This window comes from Hydra vulgaris, chromosome 12 (assembly GCF_038396675.1).
Source record: "Hydra vulgaris chromosome 12, alternate assembly HydraT2T_AEP".
Lineage (NCBI taxonomy): Eukaryota > Metazoa > Cnidaria > Hydrozoa > Anthoathecata > Hydridae > Hydra > Hydra vulgaris.
In genome coordinates this window covers 9,925,269-9,947,252 of record NC_088931.1, presented here as the reverse complement: position 1 = coordinate 9,947,252, position 21,984 = coordinate 9,925,269, and the positions used below count along the sequence as shown (strand labels likewise).

The following is a 21,984-nucleotide window of genomic DNA, read 5'->3' as shown; positions in this document are numbered from 1 at the left end:
ACGTTAAAAAATGTTTTATTTTAGTAATTATTTTGTTAAATTAATTTATTGTTAAATTATTTTAGTAATTATTTTGTTACGTCAAAATATTTTTTTTAAATTATTTTTTCCGTTATTAATGTTTTGTAAACAAACTTTTAAAAGTTGTAAAATTGTAAAAAAAAAGGTTCATATTTCTTATAAACAAATTTTACTTTTCTAATATGGCGCTGGTTAGAATCACTGTTCTCTATAATAACTGGATAACGCATCTCTAACATCAAAATTGACACCAAAATTGCCATATCGGAAAGCCCCAGGACGCTGAACGGAATTTGAAAATACAGAGATTAAGCTTGAAGATTTGTTTACGAGATGATAGTGTTATTATAGAATAACAATAACTGTTATTATAAAGATCAGTGTTTCTACATTGTTTATATCTACTCAAGCAAGTTTCATATTTCAATGACATTATATTAAAAATGTTTGAATGGGCAAAAATTGAAAAAGTAAAAAAAAATACAAAACACGAAAAGCATTCGCGATAAAAAGAAATAGTGCTATAAAGAACAGACTGTTTGATAAAGTTTGCATTTGCTTTATATAAATTCATTACCTTTATTGATTTTATGAAGTTCAATATACTACTTTGCTGAAAGTTAATTTAATATTTACTCCGGTTACTTTTAGATGTTTATTGTTACAATTTGTTGCAATCTTACTGTGTAATAGCAGTTAGAAAGTTACTTTATACGTATAAAACATGATAAAAAAAGTATTGTATTTTTAATTAAGCTAATCATTTTTGTAAATGATTTTCATAGTTTTGAAACACTGAGGATATGCTGATTTCTTCCACCTCTGAAAAAGTAATATGATCTATTTACAATACTTTATTAAAATTGATGATCAGACACTAACAATTTTCAGTTCTGTTGCTTGGCAAACTTTTATTACACTTATAGAAAGTTTGATAGCTCTAATTTTAATAAACCCTAAATTTTTAAGTTGTCACTAAGTTGTTTTCGTGACTACTATTTTATGTAAAAAATTGAAAGATACATATATAAATGAAAAAAGGTCATAAAGGACATGCAGCTGTCCTATCTAGTTATTATAGAAATTAGTGTATTACAGTGGCTGCGCTAGAAGTTTTTTTATTTTTTATTTCGTCTATACAGTGGGGTGCAGTGCTATAACCTTAACTGTATAAAAACCTTTAACTATCTTTCAAAGTTTATTAATCGAATTCTATTTTTGGATCATTTTTTGAAATAAATAATATAATTTACATGAATCTATTTATACTTTAACTCAAAAAACCGTTTAAAACCGCGGTACACAATTATATCCTCGTTAACTAAATTACATCAAAACCATCAAAAAATAGCAGTAAATTCCGTTTTTAAATTAAATTTATTCCATTTTAAAATTATAAAATATATTCTAATGAATGCCAAGATGTAATATTAATTCTATATTTGTTTTTCTCACACACTTTGTAAATATCTTTACTCAATATATATACATTTGCAAATACCCCCGAGGGTATAATAAACATTATAAACGTTATATACAATGTAATAAATGACACACCCACAACGTTCCTTCTGTCGCAATACAACAATAGTTTATATATAATACAGTTATTTACACTAATTACAACACCCCTTGATCTCTAGATCACAAAGTCCGCATACTTATTCGGAAACCTCCGCACTCGCGTCGATCTTCGGAGATTTAGGTTATCCGCGATGGGTTCTTCCGATTCTCTGATAGACAAGTCAGCTACAATGGGAGCAGGACGGACGTCCGACATGTGTCTCGGCAATCCATTGATTTCTACCGAAACTCCTCGTTCTTCATCTGAGACTCTTCCTCTGTTCCATTCGCTCGTGCATTTTGAGTCAGGTGGTTTTACAAATACTTCTTGTCCTTGTGTATAGTTGTGGAGAACTTCCGCGTTAGTTTTGGCAGAAATTGTGTGTGGTTTCCACTCGTAGGAAAATATAGCTTTGTAGGGGAGCGATGTTTCCTCGCCATTTTTTCTGGGAGCTATGTTATACCAATATACCATTTTTAACGGGTCTTTGCCACTTCTGGCTGCCATGCGCTTGATTGTGCGATGATGACGTTCAACAATTCCATTTCCAGATGGCCTGTAAGCGCAACGAAACAAGGTGGACACTCCCCAATCTGCGCATAATTCACCAACGAGTTTTGAGCGAAAAGTCTTGCTGTTGTCAAGTAGAACTTGCCACGGAGGTCCTCTTTCTCGGAATATTTCTTCTAAATGGAAGCACACTGTTGTTTCTTTCTCGTTCTGTAGCCTTCTCCAAATTGCAAACTTGCTCCTTTTTCCACAGTCAATAATAGACAAGTAAATCTCTGATTTGTAGTGGGTTATGTCAATAGCCAAACGATGCCAGCTCTTTCCAACTTCAAGATTTCCTTCTTCCCATCTAATCGGCGCAGGATCCACCGATAAACATCTTTCGCAACTTTTCACGACTGATTCAACGTCTTTTCTGCAAACTTTCTCCTTCGGATATGTTTGTTTCATCAAATAAAGTGTTCGATTGACTCCAAAGTGATGAAGATTATGAAACGACTTCACATCAGGCGGTACAACGTTTGCTGTCATTGCAGAATGGTTTGCATGCAGCCAGTTCTGTGGTACTCTCGTAAGAGCATCGGCTTTGTTTTCTGCTGACTTTACCAGGAAAAGTTTTAATTTTATATTGCATTCCTTCACAAGGTCTTCAATTAATGACAACCGGCGACGGACAAGTGGTTCTCCAAGACCGTGTACTCGAACGGGTTTGTCACCGATAATTAAGGATCTCAACCAACCGACAACAGTAGCCGAATCACACTTTATGTTAATACATTCGAATCCCCATTTTGTTGCTAGATTAATTCCTTTTATCACGGCTTCTAACTCTGCAAGATTAATGTGAGCCGTATCATCTTGTTTCCTCAGCCACGAACAGTCTTCTACTATTTCCCCAGCCACTTCCAAAACTATGCCAACAGCTAAACTGCTTGCATCGCACCACACTGTTGCTTCAGAAATGTTTTTGACGTTCCATGACCCATGAACGGGATCTTCTTTTGTAAGTCTTTCATTCAAACTGCTTACTAATTTAACAACTCGTTCGTTCACCAAAGAGTCCCATCCACAACTACTCGAAACTCTTTTTAGATAGCTGCACGAAGGGCGCAGCCAATTTGCTATTGGAAAATGCCCGGTTAGCTGTCCGCACCAAGAAAAGATTTGCCGACGTGTCATTTTTCCTTCCGGAACTTTGGGTATGTTGTCACGTTTCCAACGGACTTGGTTGCATTGTTTGTACACTCGCAATCCAAGCACACGACCACCGACAAGTTTTTCTGGCAACTTAGAATCCAAGCCATATTTTTTCAAGAGTTCTTGAACTCTGCAACTTGACACTATGTTATTATTGACAATGATATCATCAATAAATGAATCCGTCCCAGACTCGACAAATTTATCTAAGGATAATACCTTTTTTAAGATTTTAGTCATTATTCTGGGCGCCACATTTAAACCAAAACCCAATCTTGTTAGACAGTAACGCTGCCCTTCATATTCCACAACTTGATATTTCCATAATGCTTCGTCGACACGAATTTGCAGGTACGCTTTCTTTAAGTCGATTATCTCAAGATTTTCTCCCAACTTTCTCCAGTTGCGAAGTTTGGTACTGCAAACATCGCCATCTGCAGTATGACTGGATACAAATTGATTCAACTCCCGGTAGTCCATCACCGGACGTATTTTTAACTTATTTCGTTGAGTTACTGCCATCAATGGAATGATGCCATTACATCTCCCTTCAAATGGTTTCAGCCATCCCTGTGCTATCCATTCACTTATTTCCATTGCGTACTCACTTTTAACGTCCTCAGAGATATGATAGTTTGGAATTTTGTTAGTTAACGTTGGTGGTTCCATCAGCCATTTCCAAGACACGCTCCAACTGCCATTTTTGAATTCTGCTACGAAGTCTTTATCAATCAGCTTTAGAATAGTAGACGAGGATACTTCACTCGTTTTTTCTTGAGAAACAGCAGTAGCACCGATAGTTAGTTGTTCCACATTGAAGTTTATGGTTTCGCCGTCCCTCCCGACTTGGACACCTCCAAGCAGTCGTATTGCGTCCATACCAAGTAGCATTTGATATTCGGGAACAATGTCTGCCACCAGGCATTCCAAATCGATGGTGGTATCATTTATAGAAAGATTAACAACAATCTGGTGTTTTATTTCAATTGAGTTTCCATTCATCATAACAACCTTTTCTTTTGCGAGTTTGACATTTTTTTCGTTTATAATTTCCCGACTTAAAATGGATTTGGAGCATCCAGTATCCAACAATGCTTTTATTTTTCTTCCATTAACATATACGCAGAGAGTTGGCGGTTTTAAATTTTGTGGGAAGCCGCTCGCACAAAAACGGGTGGCTTCCCTTCCACGTTTTTTGAGTTTGTACACTTTTTATAGCAGTGCAGGGCCAGATGATTGTCCATTCCACACACAAAGCACCTCTTCTTGTCAATTTCTTCGCTACAATTTCGACTGATATGTCCATCCTCGCCGCAACGGTAGCAAGTTACGGTCTTTCTTCCGCGTCCTTGAGGAACCTGCCTTGGACTGATGGCAACAGGATTCACGCAACTAACAAAACATGATTCTTTACGACGTAAAATTACCAAACTTCTTGATTTTTCAGCGATCTGGTACAGCGACATTGTTGATATTGAGCATGCGGTTTGCAGCTGTTTTCTTGCTTCGTCAGGTAACCCGAGAATGAATGCGCACCTTATCCACTCTTCGCTTACGTGAGTTGATATTAGCTTGCTCAGCCTCGTTAATTCTGCGAGATATACGTCAACAGACTCGTTCTCTTTAAGACGGCGATTTACGAATTCTTCGTATGCTGTTAGCGGAGAAGCAGAGAAGGCAGTAGTCAGTGCATTTTTCACTTCTTTGTAGTCTTCTTTTATTTCATCACTAAGACCTTGATATACGGCAAACGCTCCGCCAGAGAGAAATAAGGGGAGCACCACATGCAACTCGTCAACTTTTTGAAGTTTTGCAACCAGTTCCAATTTCTGTATCCATTCTGAAAACTCACCCGAACCATCGTATTGCGACACCAAATCTGCAAACTTTATCACTATACTCATTGCCGAAATAGCTTGTAATATTAATTCTATATTTGTTTTTCTCACACACTTTGTAAATATCTTTACTCAATATATATACATTTGCAAATACCCCCGAGGGTATAATAAACATTATAAACGTTATATACAATGTAATAAATGACACACCCACAACGTTCCTTCTGTCGCAATACAACAATAGTTTATATATAATACAGTTATTTACACTAATTACACAAGAGGAATTATATTCTCCAATGAAGAAAAAGGCAAGATCGAAGTCTACAGGTTATTGAGGTTATCAAACAGGGCAATTGCTTGCAAACTGAGACTCTCACCACATTTAATCAATAATTTTGTAAATGATCCAACTAATTATTGCACGAAGTATCGAAGTGGTAGAAAACTTATACTTACAGCTTGCCAACAGCGACGAATTGTGCATGCCGCTAGTAATTTCCGCAAGACGAAATGGCGCTGATTAGGGATTGAAATGCTCAAGATGGACGGTGAATCGTGCAATTAACTAGTCAGGCGTTCTTAGATATGCAAAAAAATGCACATCTCGAGCACTAACCACAGCGCATAAATGCATTTATCTTCAATGGGCCAAGGACAAAATGACTTGGAAAAAAGAATGGCAAAAAATTGCGTCGTCCAATGAAAAAAAGTTCAATCTGGATGGTATAGATGGCTTCAATTACTACTGGTATGACAATAGAAAAGTGAAAGTATTTTCAAAAAAAGGGTCTATGGGAGGCGGAGGAGTAAGGACTTGGAGTGCATTCGGCTATTTTGGATAAACTTTGATTGGCTTTTATACTACTAAATTAAATGCTAAAGGATATAGAAACATGTTGAATGTTATTTGGCCAAAATTTGGTAGCACCAATTTTATTTTGCAGCAAGATAATGCTCCAATTCATAAAGTCAAATATCTTATAATACCATTAAATATCATGGTAAAAATATCATGGTACCAGCAAGAAAATTCAATTATTAAAATAGCCAGCGCTTTCACCTAATTTAAATCCTATCGAAAACGTATAGGGCATCTTAGCAAGAAGGGAAACAATTCAGAATTCAATATGCAGAATATTCAATATTCACTATGCAGAAGGGAAAAAATATTTGAATATTGATGAATTGTAAAAGGCAATTGTACATGTTTGAAAGAACATATCTCTTGCAGATCTTAGGAAACATTCGGAAAGTATGCCAAATCGAATATTTGAAGTTATTCAGAATGGCGGCAATAAAATAAAGTATTAATAATAAATTGAAATTGCAATACAAAATATTTTGGACTTTAGTCGAGTAAAATTGAAATGAGGTTATAATTTTGCACCATCATTTTTTAAAATTTTTCAAGTCAATTAACGAATTGAAACCAGACTCTATTACAAATGAAATATTAATCAAGTAAGATATAAAGCAAATGAGTAATTTAATTTGAATAATTATTTAATTATTTGTGTGATCTTGAATTTTTGGTTTAGTTATAAATTTGTACCGCACTGTATATACAACCGTAAATTATGTTCAAAATATATTGTTATCTTGGAAACATAAAGACTCTCAAATAGCAATAATACAAAAAGTATATCAAAAACATTATTGAAAGATAATCATCAGAACTATAAAATATAAATTCTTTGTGATTTCTTACTTTGATTTTTGAATAAGACTTAAAACTTAGAAACTTTTGTAGATTTTAATTTCTCCAGTTGATGCAATCTTATTTTGCAGAAGCACTTAGCAAGAAACATAACCAGAGTAAAGATATGGTTTTCAAAAACCCTATGTCAGATTTATATAAATTATAAAGAAATAGAAATTAAAAGTTATTATTAATTCAACTTACATTTATCAGTTGTATGCTGATAAATAATGGTTAATCAATTATAAATCTGGTAAAATATTATACGCGAAAATAAAAGTGAAAATAAGAGAAATGCACGTATATTTATTAATGCTTGTTATAAAATTCAATTATTTGAAGTGCATTTTCTATCCTTTTCATTTATTTACATACAAAAGTAAGTAAATAAATAAAAAGGATAGAAAAAGTTAAGTTTAGTCTAACAGTATTGGATAGATCAGATACTGGAACTAAATACTTGAGCTGCAAGGTTAATATTATTTTCTCCTGCCTCAAATCTATATGTTGAGATTTAAGTTTATTTCCAAGTATCAGACCCTCTGCATTTTAAAGCTTTTGTAAGTTTTAATGTACTACCAGTATATTTGTTTCTTTTCAAAATCAAACAAAATATAAATTTCTGCCAATGTTTTTCTCATCAGCTTTAGCATTCGACATGCAATAAATATTTTTCATTTGCTATAAGTGGATGTGCAATCAAAGTACCATATTTGTTATTTTTAATGGAGTTCCAAGTTCTGATTGAATACTATAATAACAAGATGGACTTTCACAAGTAATTAATATAACTTTGACACCATTATCAAACAATCGCTGAATACAGACTCTAATGAGATGAGCTCTTTTACTTTCAGTCAGATTATTAATAAAAATAATAAAATATAATATATATATATATATATATATATATATATATATATATATATATATATATATATATATATATATATATATATATATATTAACAAAGAAAAAACAACTTTTTCTATGGTACATTAACTTTCATGCCTATATGGCAATCATCGGCCATTGAATATAAAATCAAAAACAAAAAAACCCGCTAAAAATTACAAAATACTGTGTAGTGACAAAATATTAGCTTATCACCGGTGTCAAAAAAAGTGAAGAGGAATTTATTTTTGTGCTTGATTTTGAAATCTTATTTCGTTTATTTGACAAGTTATCACCTTATGTGTTAAAATAAGGAACTTTTCGCATAAGCAAAGATTGCAAATTTTTGACGAAGCGTTACAAGGATTACAATGTTTTACAATTAAGGGTGTAAACATTTTGTCTTTTACGTCCCAAATTTCTTTAGACAACTCGGTATCATTTTTATATTTATTAATGTTAAAGGATTTTAGGTGATTAGCATACCAAAATTTGAATGGAGTTTTATATAAGCCAAAATATACTTTTTCTTTGAAATCAGGTTTATTTGACAACACAGTGGCTTGATAAATGATGATCTTCGATAAGCACTAATTGTTCATAGGACATATCGGTTTGTTGACATTGTTGCATGTTTTTCCCTCATCTTTACCTTCGCTATATAATATCCTGTGATTGTGCGATTTAATGATGGAATGATGGACTTCATGTTTGGCATACAGGAGTAGCTTATTTTAATTGTATTTCGATTTAATATCTTACGAAGTTTGTGAACAACCGGATAGTGCAGGTCTACCATGTTCAAAAAACGACTGCCTATTTTTGTTGCAACATTGGTGCTGAAAGGTGGGTTGAACCATATTATGTTTCGCTTGTGATTTTTGAATGGAATTGGTTTTTTATTGGAATGGTAAGCAAATTTGCAGATAAAACCTGATTTAAATAATTTATATAATTTTTCAACAAAAATATTCAAAAAATATATCTGTATATATATATATATATATATATATATATATATATATATATATATATATATATATATATGTATATATATATCTATATGTATATATATACATATACCCAGCGGGTACACGACGTTGGAATAACGTTGAAATAACGTTGATCAACGTCGATCAACGTCAATCAACGTTATTTCAACGTTATTTCAACGTTATTCCAACGTCCTGTGCCCGCTGGGTACATATATATAAATATATATATATATATATATATATATATATATATATATATATATATATATATATATATATATATATATATATATATATATATATGTATATATATATATATATATAAATATATATATCTATATATATATATATATATATATATATACACACACACATATATATATATATATACATATATACATATATACACACACACATATATATATATATACATATATATACATATATATATATATATATATTAGGCCATCCCTTAATTTTTTTTTGACAACCAAATCACATGCGGAGTCGCTAATGAGTGGCCTAAAGGTCATATTTATATGTCAAATTTTTTTTGACCAAAATTGGGCAGTTTTCAACACAACGGCGCTAATCGATTCTGATGTCGAACCCAGTTAATTTTTTCATTTATATTCTCTTCATGTGTTCATATACCAAAAAAAACACTGTGCTTTTCGAGTTAAGAAATATATAATGCCTACCGTTAACTGATTTTGATAGAAAAATCATCATTTGTGTTATTTCAAAGTGCCTTTTTGTTGATCTATGAGGTTATTTTCAGTCATGGTGCAATATTCATTTTTTTTACTTCTTATTGGTATCAAATGATAATGTTTTAGAAAAAATTACTTTTATTGGACCCTAAGATCAAACAAAGCCAAACTCAAAATGGTTACCCCAAAAGACTTCTTATAGGGCTTTAAATATTTTGCTGTAGATTTAACTAAATCAAAATGTGTTGATTTATTCCAAAAAATATCTATTTAGATTTTGTGTGTGTTATTTTAAATTCTCATTAAGTTTTAAGTGCTCATCACAGAGCACCGCGGGAAAATTTTTTACTAGTGAATGTCGTTTATATGACTAAACCGGCATCAATCCTCGGACCTCCGATATTAAAGTAAGAACTCTAAGCACTATTATATTTATTATATATATAATAAATTCTTTCTTTTAAGACAAATATCTCTAGAAAATACATAATTTAAATTCTTTTAAAATACATTTTCAAGGTTTAGAGTCTATAGTAAGGTAATTCAAATTATTAGAAATATTGGAAAGGTTTTGAATTATTAACTCACAGCCAGTAGCGTGGGAGCAGGCGTTGTAACTGACTCCTTGTATCCATTCTTCGTCTTTTTAAATGGCTTTTTCCAAGAGTTTTTTATTTGGAGAAGGTTCTGAAGTTTTTCCTTGCTCTTCGCCCGCTCTACATTATCTTGAATGAGTTTTACTGCACGTTCTGATGAATCGTTAACAACTTCGACAGATTTTACGAAGCTTTGAAACTCATTGTATCCTGGAAATTCTTCCCAAAAAATCTGAGGGAGTATTATCCATAGACATTTTTTAGAAGTATGACCTAGGGTATCAAAAATTAACCATGAATCTTGCGAAATATATGATTCAAGACCTGGTGGTTGGTCTATATTAAACAAAAAACTGCTATCAGAAGGGATTTTAGCTTTGGTGCTACCCGTTCTTACATTTTTAATGCAACTCCGTTGGGTTGAATAAAGAACTTCTGCCATCTTTTCCATTTCGATGTAGTGATCTTTATTATAACATGCTAGCGCCAGCACCACGGTTGATGGATCCAAATACCACATATGGTTTCGCCATGATTTTAATACCACTTCTGCGGCAGGCTCATATGCATTGTAATGGCACATTTACCAATAGTTTTGTTGATCCTAAGAGTGTGAGTTAAAAATAATGCAATATAGATAGTAAGTAAGGTTGATAATGACACGTTTAATGTCTAATGTAATAAGTGTCATTTATTTATGTCAGTATTTTAAAATAATTTAGTAAGTCTTTTTTTAAAACAAATTATTCTTAAATTATGAGACTAATATATAAATGTTTAGGAAATTAAATTTTACTTCAAAAGCTACAGAATCAGAAAACTCGCAGGTCAAAAACTACGATGCCCAGAAAAGAGAAATGTAGTCAGCCATTCTGTTGATCTCTTTGACAATTTCATCACTCAGAAAAAGAATCTGTCTGATCTTAGGAAGAAGCAAATTGAACTTCATATACTACAATGCTTTGTCTTAAACCTGGTGTGTGAAATAGCTCCGGTTTTGTGAATTTTATACCTAACTGTCTGATCTTCTTCAAGGAACATAACTACAAGCTCTGCCAGTTCACAATAACCTTTGCGCTTCTCAAAAGTCTAAATGTATATAATTTATAATTTAATTAGAAACTTTTATGTTTCTTCTTTCTATTTTGGCATAAAGTTGTTTTAAAGTAATATATTTCTTTATTTTAACCTTACCTGACTACTTCTTAACTTGTTTTTATCTATCAGATCCTTGCAAGTTTTGAGCGCCAATAGAGCCTGCTTCTCCAAACAGGTACCCTTAACATTCTGGTGACTAAATTTTAACAGCACCTTCTCGTTGTTTGCATCAATACCATGCCAGTTCTGCTTTCGAGATTTAAATAGTTGATTCTCCGGTCCAACAGAATTGTTTACTGCAACTTCATTGCAAAAGTTTTTTATATGGAGCTCTCCTACATGATAGTGGCAAGCTAACAAGAGCAATGTTTGGCCATGAAAATTAGCTAATCTTGCACAAGCTCCTTTTAAATAGCCAGTGTTTGATGAAGTGGAGTCAAACCAAACTCCGTGGATGAACTGCCCTAGATCAAAAGAATCTAATAGATTTTGAATTGCTGTGAACTGAGCCTCACCACTGCCGTGTTCCAACCCTGGAGCGCCTAACAGATGGGACTGATTGTTATGCCTTATAAGCACACAAATTCGGTCTTTTGTCTTATCTATGCTACCCGTATAACCTTTGATAATTTTGCCATCAAAATGCACAATGATGGGTTTGTCGCTCTTCTTACCCATAGTGGTTATGCTTGCTCTAAGAGCACCAGCATCTTTTCTTATTATTGTATCAAAAATCCTGTGAGTTGAGCTGTGGGGTATTGTTACGTTTTCTATATCTCCACCGGCATTGCAAAGAAAAGAAGAGATAAGTGCTGTTGCCTGGTTAGTAGATATTCCCATTCCAATAGCAGTTCTGGCAGTTTTTGAAAAAATGTCTTTTGGTACCTTTAGAGTCATATTTTTAACTGTCTTCTTCTTTGATACGTTACCAATCTTAAAATCATCTTCGGAACATGCATCAAATCATCTTCGGAACATGCTGGTCCCGTATGAAGGTTAAATCTTCAATCTTATCTGCTACCAGTCTTTAAACTACGTTCAAGAAGCGTAATGTCTTCTCCAGCCCAAAATAATCCTTTAAATTTAATTTTATTAAGTAAAACAAGAAAAAGTAAACTATTTACTTCACGATAAATTAGCTTAGTACTGGCTGTTTGACTAGAAAATGTTAAAATTTAATATTTATCCCAATTTTTTTCTGGGATTTCTTCAATACTATGTACTTTTCTACATATTTCTTGACATGATGCATCATCCTTTTGTCATTGATGACTTTGAAGCTAGTCTTTCTCCAAGGATCTAAGATTCCGGAAAGGATACAACTGACATTGCAAAATTCATTGTTTGTTACGCATTTTAATCTATGAAGAATTTACGTAAATTAAAAAGATAACTTATTAAATTGTCTTTACTATATTTGACATAAAATATAACGTTCTTATCTATTGATTTCTACAGCTAAAAGCTTACTGGAAAGTTTTAGACATTAAAGGACAAGCGGCGAGATCCTTTAGTGCTTTCTTTGGAAATTGTTCTCTTAAAAATAAGTTGCGTTGGATAACGTGAATCCTTATGGGCAGCTGGTTTGTTTCCATTCTATCCAGGGTGACGTTAACTAGGAACATTTTCTTGCGACTCGATCTTCTTTTTTTAAACCCCTTCTTGGGACAGGGATACACCTCATATGTTGTCATAGCTAGCTTTAAAACAAAATTTCATAATATTAATCGTTGTTTTACAACACTATAAACATTTTCATAATTTGTATAAAGTTTAAAATTTTTTTAAAGTTTATTTAAAATATTATAAATGTTTAAATAACCTAATTTATTTAACTATAATTATAAAATATAACATACATTATTATGTTATGTTGTTATAATAAACTTACTTGAGGTGGAAATAATAGATTTTTTAAAATTAAAAATTGTAAAGTAGCTCAATAAACAATTGTTTTCTAAACTGCGCTTTTTTTAAATATTACTCGATTTTTGGGTTTCTAAAGTACCACCTGGTAACAAATATGATAATATTAAAAATGCGCACAAGTATGGATAAAAAATCTTCCATTCTTTGTACTGACGCAATTAAATTGTTAAAGGTTTATAAGTTTCTATTCGCGCTGATCATTTGAAAATGCCCATAAAAACTCAAAAAATGTAAAAAAGTTGAACTTTAAACGAATGGCGCGAGTATAAATCTCATCCAGTACTCATCCAGAATAAAAAAAAAAAAATTCATTAACAAACCAATACCTTAGGAACATTTTGAGACACTCCGTGAAATAAAATTCGTTCATGAGAGTCAAAATGGGATGGCCTAATATATATATATATATATATATATATATATATATATATATATATATATATATATATATATATATATATATATATATATATATATATATATATATATATATATATATATATATATATATATGTATATATATATATATATATATATATATATATATATATATATATATATATATATATATATATATATATATATATATATATATTTATATATATATAGGGGAAAGGCACCTATGATGGCATACCGGTCATATTTCCATTAAAATTGGTTTTGGAAAAAAATGATTAGACCTACATGATTATACTGACTTTACATTAGTTTTAGTGAAAAAACGTCCCTTGTGCACAAATATTGTTTTTATAATCAACAAAAATCGATTTTGGGATGTGCTGTTGTAGTTTTATTTCCTTCATATATTTAAGATTGTGATTTTACTATTAACTGTGCAGAAATGAAATTTTCATGCATTTTATATTCAAGTTTTGTGCATTTAGTGGAATAATTACTTTTATTTTATCTTTTGCACAAAGCAGACACGGCTTGTTTTAATGAAAATGATGACTTTTACCCATGATGGCATACTGACGAGTTGGGGGTGTTGAAATATTGACGAGTTGGGAAAACCCTTTTTTTTATAAAAAAAACTTATTTTTAAGTAAAGTTAAAAGAAAGCGATGCTCCATCATTTTTTTTTTGGTCCAAAAAATACGTAAAACGCAATATATCCTATGCGCATGCGCAAAATTTTACAATGCTGGCGTGTAGCATGAAATGGTAAATTAGGATGGTTTCGAGTAATTTCTGGCTTTTCTGAGGGAAGACTCTAAGGTTAAATGAAATCATTAAGTTACCCTCGATCCTAACTAGCCCCATCCTCCCCTATACCATCATAGGAGCAGTGGTTGCCTATGATGGCATACTTGTGCTTTTTTTTACCATAAGAATAACTTATAAAAAAAATAAAACTGATGAAAATTCCGAGGGTAATTATTGTTTTAGATGTAACAAGGAATGTATCCATATCAAAACTTTTATTATTGGTCTTCAGGATACTGAATAATGAAGGTTCAAAGTTAAGTATACCATCATAGGCGCCTTGCCCCTATATATATATATTTATATTATATATGTTAAGAATGTATATATTTACTATTTACTATAAAATGGAATCTTTGGGTTGTGTTACACTCAGATTGCCCAACTTATGATTCATACAACATTGCGTAAGCTGTTTACCTTGCAAATATATTACAAGCCTCAGTCATTTTGCAGCTGGCAATTAAGAATCAAAAGGTGCATACTGATATACATTTGTATGTAATTTCTATATATATATGTAATATATATGTATATATATATATATATATATATATATATATATATATATATATATATATATATATATATATATATATATATATGAATATTAATTAATAAAAAGTAACTGATATATATAATAATAATTATAAAAGAAATATTGTAGATGATTATAATATTCTCTATAATAAACACTACGAAAGAGATATAATTATAATAATACTGTTTTTAATAAAGAGAGCAGTGTTAACTATTTATACATGAAAGTTCTTGATTGTTTTATTTTTACAACAAGCTCCTGAACTATCACTTCTTAAGCACTTTCTTAAGCACGCTTTAAATTAGGCACCTAGTTCTTTTCCTGAAACTGTGCATAGTTTAAAGCGTTTATTCGAAAAACTCAACTTAAAGCTTACGGGAATTAAAATGTTGGCTTCCCAATAAAGCAATTTTGGCGTCAAAATATTTTCTATGGAGCTGTGCTATCCAGTTACTATAGAGATCAGGGGCTAAAATAAATTTGCTTAAAAATACTTAACTTTCTTAATTCAGTTATTTTAGAGATTTAGAGATATGCAGGAATAATTTACTCATATGTTATATTAAATAAGGACTTGTTTATGTTATATAATAAATTACATTAACTGGACTTGAATCGTCTTTTGAGTAATAATTTTGTCCACTAACCAAGATTTGGGGTCAAATACGTATTTGGATTTGGTAAAAATAGGCTTATTTGGCGTATTTGTATTTGTATTGAATTTGATTAAAAAGGTTCTTAAGAATCATTTTTTGTAAGAATCAGGCAGTCAATGGAAGTGACCTCCTCCAAATTGCTTGAATTTTTTATATATTGATCAGAATATAGAAAAAACCTGTTAGGGAAAAAAAAAAATTTCAAAAATGTTTCGTTCACTCGGAATCTGGGCTTAAATTTTTGAGATTTTTTTAAAAATTTTTAGAAATTTAGTTTTTGCCACCTTTGAACCCATTTTTTTGGCAAGGCAAAAAGTTGCACATAGCTTTTGTAGTTAATATCAGACGTAACCCAAAAGCTCTCTCCAAAAAATATAAAAAAGTTGCGTGACACTGTGCGGTTGGCTAATTATCATAGTTCAAAAGTGCAAAATCAATCAGTTTTGTCAACTTTTAATCGGAGTTAATTCTAGCGGCGAAGTGTTGCACATAATTTTTCTTTTAGGATTTGAAATTATCAAAGGTATTGAGTCTAAAAATGCAAAGAAAGTTATGTGATACCTAAGGCCTATTAATATATTAAGGCTTGAAATTGGAAAAAAATGTTTTAGTATACTTACAAAATGAACCATTACGGCAGAGGCGCTTAGTTTTGTAAAAATGTAAACATATCCAACTGTCAATACAAAAAGGTCCTAACATAATAATAAAAAAAATTCGTGTGATCTTTAGATATTAAGTTAAAAATAAAGGTACAAATTGTTAAAAATGATTAAGTACGAAGAGATATTTTTTTGGACACACAGATGAGGTTTTCGCTCACAATAAAATTTCTATCATCCAAAATTAGCATTTAGCATTACATAAAACATTGCACGTAATGTTAAGAAAAAATTCAAGCGTTTCTGACTATGATATAGAAATCATAACAATTGAAATAAATAATAATAAAAAACAATACATGATCAGAAGTGAATTATTTAAATTTACGTCATAACCAAATAACTTGTGGTGATCGAATGGAAGAAGAATCGCTGATATCACGATTGTGGAGAAACAAGTTAGTGGGCGGTTGTTTACTTTACCATAAAAATGTCTTAACTTTATTTTAACAATCTTTAAAATTTGCATAAATAGAGTAGATATTTTATCATTGCTATTGAGAAATAGGTACTGCATAAATAGAACTTGTTTTTAGTTGAGTATGAAACAAAACAAATATTTTTATGAAAACTGTTGTTGCTTTTCAAAAGGAAATTGTGGATCATTCAAAAAACATAAAATTATAAACAAAATGTTCTACATTCATCAGCTGGGAGATGTTGATGTTAAGAAACACCTCATCAACTTAAAGGTAATTATGTATTTTAAATTTACGCAGACTGTAATATAATTTTTATAATTACATACTTTATAACTTCTCTGCAATAAGATTTTGAGACAAAGTTCTTTAAACAAAAAAAAATAGCTCTTTTAATTAATTCCTCACTCTTTTAATAAATAATCACTAAATTAATCACACTCTTGCAATATTGTATTTTAATAATAACAACAATGTATTTCAAACTTGTAAACATTTTTCGTGAAGAGTCAGATTATAAACAATGCTTTAAATGACACACTTAATAATTGTTTAAAAAATTGTTTTTAGGTCATGCGATTAAACGATAATAATATTTGGGAAGAAAATGGACTTATTGAAAATAGACTTAAAAGAAATCTTGAAAAGGATGAACAAATATGTGTTTTTCACCGGTACACGTTTGGTATTGCATGGAGTCCTCCAAAAACATGCTTTCATCCTCACCATCTAAATATAAAAGGAAAAAAATCTCCCGCTTTAAGGGCGTCACCAATACATGTCGTCATATCAATGTCAAAGCGATACAATGAAGTATTTTCAGTTGGTGCAATGCTGTGTTTTACCCATTTAAAGCAAGAAACTGCTTTATCTAGAGTCAACGAAAACACCAATTTATGTACAGAAACACAAACACAACAAGAACAAACATATATGACACCTGCTACTCCAGATGAAGAATTTGATCCCGGTGAAATTAATGTTTCACAGGAGATTTTGGACGAATCTCTAAGAAGCCGTGAGAGTGTAACTGAGGTTCTTAACGCAAGTCCAATAAAATTTAGATTAAAAAGGAAATTCAAATATCTGGAAGATACTACTAAAGATAAGTTAAAACGCAAGTATGTTCGCCTAGAAAACTTATTAAAGAAAAAATTTGCGGAAGCTGTTGCTCCTGGACAAGAGGAAATACTTATAGATTTTCTTAACAGTAAAAATGTTGATGAAATAAATAGCCCTCTCCCAATTGAAATTATTCGTGCTCAGAAAGTATATAAGCATGTGATTCCATGGGAAAGTTAGTTATCCTCTCATTATTATACCATACCAAGTATACCAAAAAGTTTATAATGAACACATTTGAGTGTACCAAACATCGTATAGAAACAGCAAGAAAATGGCATGCATCTCATAAAGGGTTGGCATTTCCAGAGAAAAAAGTATTCGTCCGATCTAGTCTTGATCAAACAAAGTGTGAACATTTCTTAGACTTTATATTTACAAGCGGTACTTTGCATGATGTTGCTTATGGAATAACCAAATTAAAATACGACAGCGGTGAAGAACAAAAGATAGTGCATGCAATACTGACGACAAAATATAGCCACGCTATCATGTTCTATCGAAAAAGTTGTAGTGAAAACAATTATATACCATTATCTGATTCAAGTTTGTGGAAAGTATTGCATGCAATAAAACCTTCAAGTCGAAAAAGCTTAGCTGGATTAGATGATGTTACTGCTTCAGGCATGAATGGTTTTCAAACATTACAAAAATTGGCACAAAGATTTAGTTCTAAATCTCTCGAAGCTGCCCTTGAAAAAGGAAAAAGGTATTTGAAAACAAGTTATCAAACCAATTGTAGTGTCAATGACTCAAACATTTCTTCTCATAGCTCAAAACATGCCTTATCAGATCCATCTGAAAAAAATCTTCAATCCAACACAGAGATATCAGAAGTGGTATGTGCCGATTGCTATGATTTGTGCAAAGCTATCGAGATGATCAAAGAACTAACAATTCAAAATTCTGACGATGCTGATTCTATTTATGATTTGGAAATTGCTGTAAAGGATGTATTCAACTACATAAAACACCTGATGAGAGATTCTCAACAGAAAAAGGCAAAAATCGAAGCTTTTAAGCAATTAAACGATGAAACTGCTTTCTGGCTTAAAGATTTTTGTCAAAAAATTCTTCCGGTTCGATACAGAGAGGGCCAAAGAGAGTATTTTGGCAAGAAAGGAATGAGTTTACATGTGGATATATTCTTCATAAAAATAGCAGGAAAGTTATTCAAACGTGTTTACTTTACTTCAATGTATAGGTGTGATCAGGGAATAGGTGATGTTGTTTCGTTAGCCACTGCAGTTTTAGACCAATTCAGAATTGATCAACCGCATATCAAGAAAATGTTTACCAAATCTGATAATGCCGGCTGCTATCAGGGAAATCTTTCAGCTGAAGCAATCTACAATGTATGCAAAGAGAGAGATATAAAGTTGCTGAGATATGATTATAATGAACCCTGTTGTGGAAAAGATCAATGTGACAGGGAGAGTGCAGTTGTAAAGACAATTTTAAGGAGTTACGTTGACTCTGGTAATAATCTTTTGACTGCTGAAGATATACACAAGGCTATGCATTATAGTTTTGGCGCTAAAGATGCAAAAGTAGCAGTTGCTCAAATTAGCAATGATAAAACTGTAGTTACTGGACCAAAGATTAAGAACATTAGCAACTATCACTCATTTGAGTTTGGTGAGAAAAGTATGAAGATGTGGCGTTATTTCAGTATCGGTGAGGGAATTGAACAAGAGTATGGAAATCTTAAAATTCAACCCTCGATTAAGTTGTTGTTGCCATATAGCAAAACAGATAATTCAATTAAGCGTAACAAGTCACTTAAGGAAATACAGAAAAGAAGTGACAGGCAATTATATTCATTAAGATTTTGCACTGAAATGAATTGTACTTTATCATTTGAAAGCGATGCTGAGTTAGAAGAACACATGCTATCCGGTCTTCATACAGTTCCGAAATCATTAACATCATTGGATAAAGTTCGCAACTCGTTTGTTCATAAGATGAAAATTACTTCACAACCAAATATGCCAATTTCTTCATCCTCTAACAGTGCTTCCGTAAAAGACAAACCACATTGCATGAACATTTTTCTATTGCAAGGTTGGGCATTACCAGTTCGAAGTTCTTTTAGATTTTCAAATCAGCAGAAAGAACTGTTGTATAAATACTTTATTCGTGGAGAAGAATCAGGTAATAAAATGAGCCCTGAGCAGGTTCACATGCAGCTGAGAAGAGAACTTCCGCCTGATCAATATGTAACTAGCCAACAGATAAGATCTTTATTTTCAAGGTAGGCATTGTTGCTATCAAAACTTTTGCAAATTAGATTATGTTTCTGACTGTTAAATAGTTCTTTTACAAATATGAAATTAAAATTTAGGTGAAAGTTATAATTTTGTGTGTTTGTTTACATATGTTTAAAAATATGTACAATTGATATTGTTATAGATTTAGTAACCTGAAAAGAAAAGGTAAGCTGGTAGAACCGACAACAGAAAATAATGAAAATAGTCAGGTTAACGATAACAAAGAAGTTTATGGCGAAAATGATGACTTTAATCTGGCAGGAGACAATGAAGATGATAATAAATATGAGGAAGACATCGCCAATCTTGCAAAAGAAATTTGTCTTGTATGGAAAGTGAATGATTGGGTTGCTGTTGCATATGAAAAACAATGGAATATTGGATATATTGTGGAGGTAATATTATTCAAAGTATATATTAGTTTCAAGTTTTTATTTTGTTTTACAAAACAGTGCTCTAAAATAAAAGGAATATAAATAAAATGTAAAAATAATTTCAGAATGACATTATATAAGACTTTACAGGTTTTATTGAATGTAAGCAAAATTAAACAAATCATAAACTCTTTATTATATTATTTTAAATGTTGCGCTAATACTTTTAGGTATCTATAACTGGGATCAGAGTTAATTGTATGATTAACGGGCAAGAGAAGAATACTTTTCGCTGGCCAGTTACTACCGAGGAGACAAATAACCAAACTGATAAAATTATCTGTTTAGTAAAAGCTCCTTTTCTAATCAGTGGTTGTGGCAATTATTCATTATCCGAAGAAGACTATAATACAGTCATATCATTATTCTTAGAGAAACTTACTGCAGCAGAGTAGAAATTATGTGTGATGTGGTGGATAATGTGTGTAAATGACTCTATTAATAAATGAAAAACTAATTTTTAAATGGAAAAACATTTAAATGTTTGATTTATGTTTTATTTAATTAGCAATATAGTTATCTTGATGTTAGATTTTTGTTCAGTTTTTAATTCATGTTATATCATGCGTGTGACAAAATCACACGAATTTTTTTTATTATTATGTTAGGACCTTTTTGTATTGACAGTTGGATATGTTTACATTTTTACAAAACTAAGCGCCTCTGCCGTAATGGTTCATTTTGTAAGTATACTAAAACATTTTTTTCCAATTTCAAGCCTTAATATAATAATAGGCCTTAGGTATCACATAACTTTCTTTGCATTTTTAGACTCAATACCTTTGATAATTTCAAATCCTAAAAGAAAAATTGTGTGCAACACTTCGCCGCTAGAATTAACTCCGATTAAAAGTTGACAAAACTGATTGATTTTGTACTTTTGAACTATGATAATTAGCCAACCGCACAGTGTCACGCAACTTTTTTATATTTTTTGGAGAGAGCTTTTGGGTTACGTCTGATATTAACTACAAAAGCTATGTGCAACTTTTTGCCTTGCCAAAAAAATGGGTTCAAAGGTGGCAAAAACTAAATTTCTAAAAATTTTTAAAAAATCTCAAAAATTTAAGCCCAGATTCCGAGTGAACGAAACATTTTTGAAAATTTTTTTTTTCCCCAACAGGTTTTCTCTATATTCTGATCAATATATAAAAAATTCAAGCAATTTGGAGGAGGTCACTTCCACAGTTTCAGGAATTTGCCTGATTCTTAGAAAAAACGGCTCTTAAGTATTTGTATTTGATTGAAAAGTATTTGCTTCCATAATCTAAGTTGAACGGTTTTTTTTGGAAATACCAAGGGTTTTAATTTTTATTTTTAACACTAAAATAAATTAAAATTTGTTTTTAGGGGATATCTGTTTGAAGACTTGTTTTCTTCTATTTAGGAAACCATTTAATCAGTCTTAATAATAAAAATACCGATATTAATTATTTGTATTTTAATTTCTATCAAACAGAGGGCCCACATCTCACAATACCCAATTTTAGGGCAAAAGTAAATTCTTGCCCCCCTCCCCCGCCTACCTTTTTTTTAAATTATTACAAATAAGAAGCATGAATCCTGTAAAAAGTAAATTATGAGTTGGAGCGGTGGGAAAAAAATGCGCTTCAT

At 31.3% G+C, this 21,984-nt stretch overlaps 2 protein-coding genes across 2 annotated transcripts; one reads left to right on the top strand and one right to left on the bottom strand.

Annotated features, from left to right (window-relative positions):
* Window positions 1-1,660: 1,660 nt before the first annotated feature.
* Window positions 1,661-4,294, bottom strand: LOC136087946 (uncharacterized). Its single transcript, XM_065811576.1, has one exon. The coding sequence runs from the start codon at window positions 4,292-4,294 to the stop codon at window positions 1,661-1,663; it is 2,634 nt and encodes an 877-aa protein (XP_065667648.1).
* A 12,820-nt stretch (window positions 4,295-17,114) lies between these two features.
* On the top strand, window positions 17,115-20,906 carry LOC136089105 (uncharacterized). Its single transcript, XM_065814830.1, has 3 exons — window positions 17,115-19,920; window positions 20,079-20,331; window positions 20,541-20,906. Exons 1-3 carry the CDS (start codon window positions 17,834-17,836, stop codon window positions 20,763-20,765), a joined length of 2,565 nt encoding a protein of 854 aa, XP_065670902.1. The 5' UTR covers window positions 17,115-17,833; the 3' UTR covers window positions 20,766-20,906.
* The last annotated feature ends 1,078 nt before the right edge of the window (window positions 20,907-21,984 follow it).

Bases quoted from the DNA above. Each gene is read 5' to 3' on its own strand.
- LOC136087946 (XM_065811576.1), bottom strand. From the start codon at position 4,294: ATGAATGGAAACTCAATTGAAATAAAACACCAGATTGTTGTTAATCTT.
- LOC136089105 (XM_065814830.1), top strand. From the start codon at position 17,834: ATGGGAAAGTTAGTTATCCTCTCATTATTATACCATACCAAGTATACC. The intron at 19,921-20,078 runs GTAGGCATTGTT...ATATTGTTATAG, and splicing joins ATAAGATCTTTATTTTCAAG to ATTTAGTAACCTGAAAAGAA. The intron at 20,332-20,540 runs GTAATATTATTC...TAATACTTTTAG, and splicing joins ATATTGGATATATTGTGGAG to GTATCTATAACTGGGATCAG.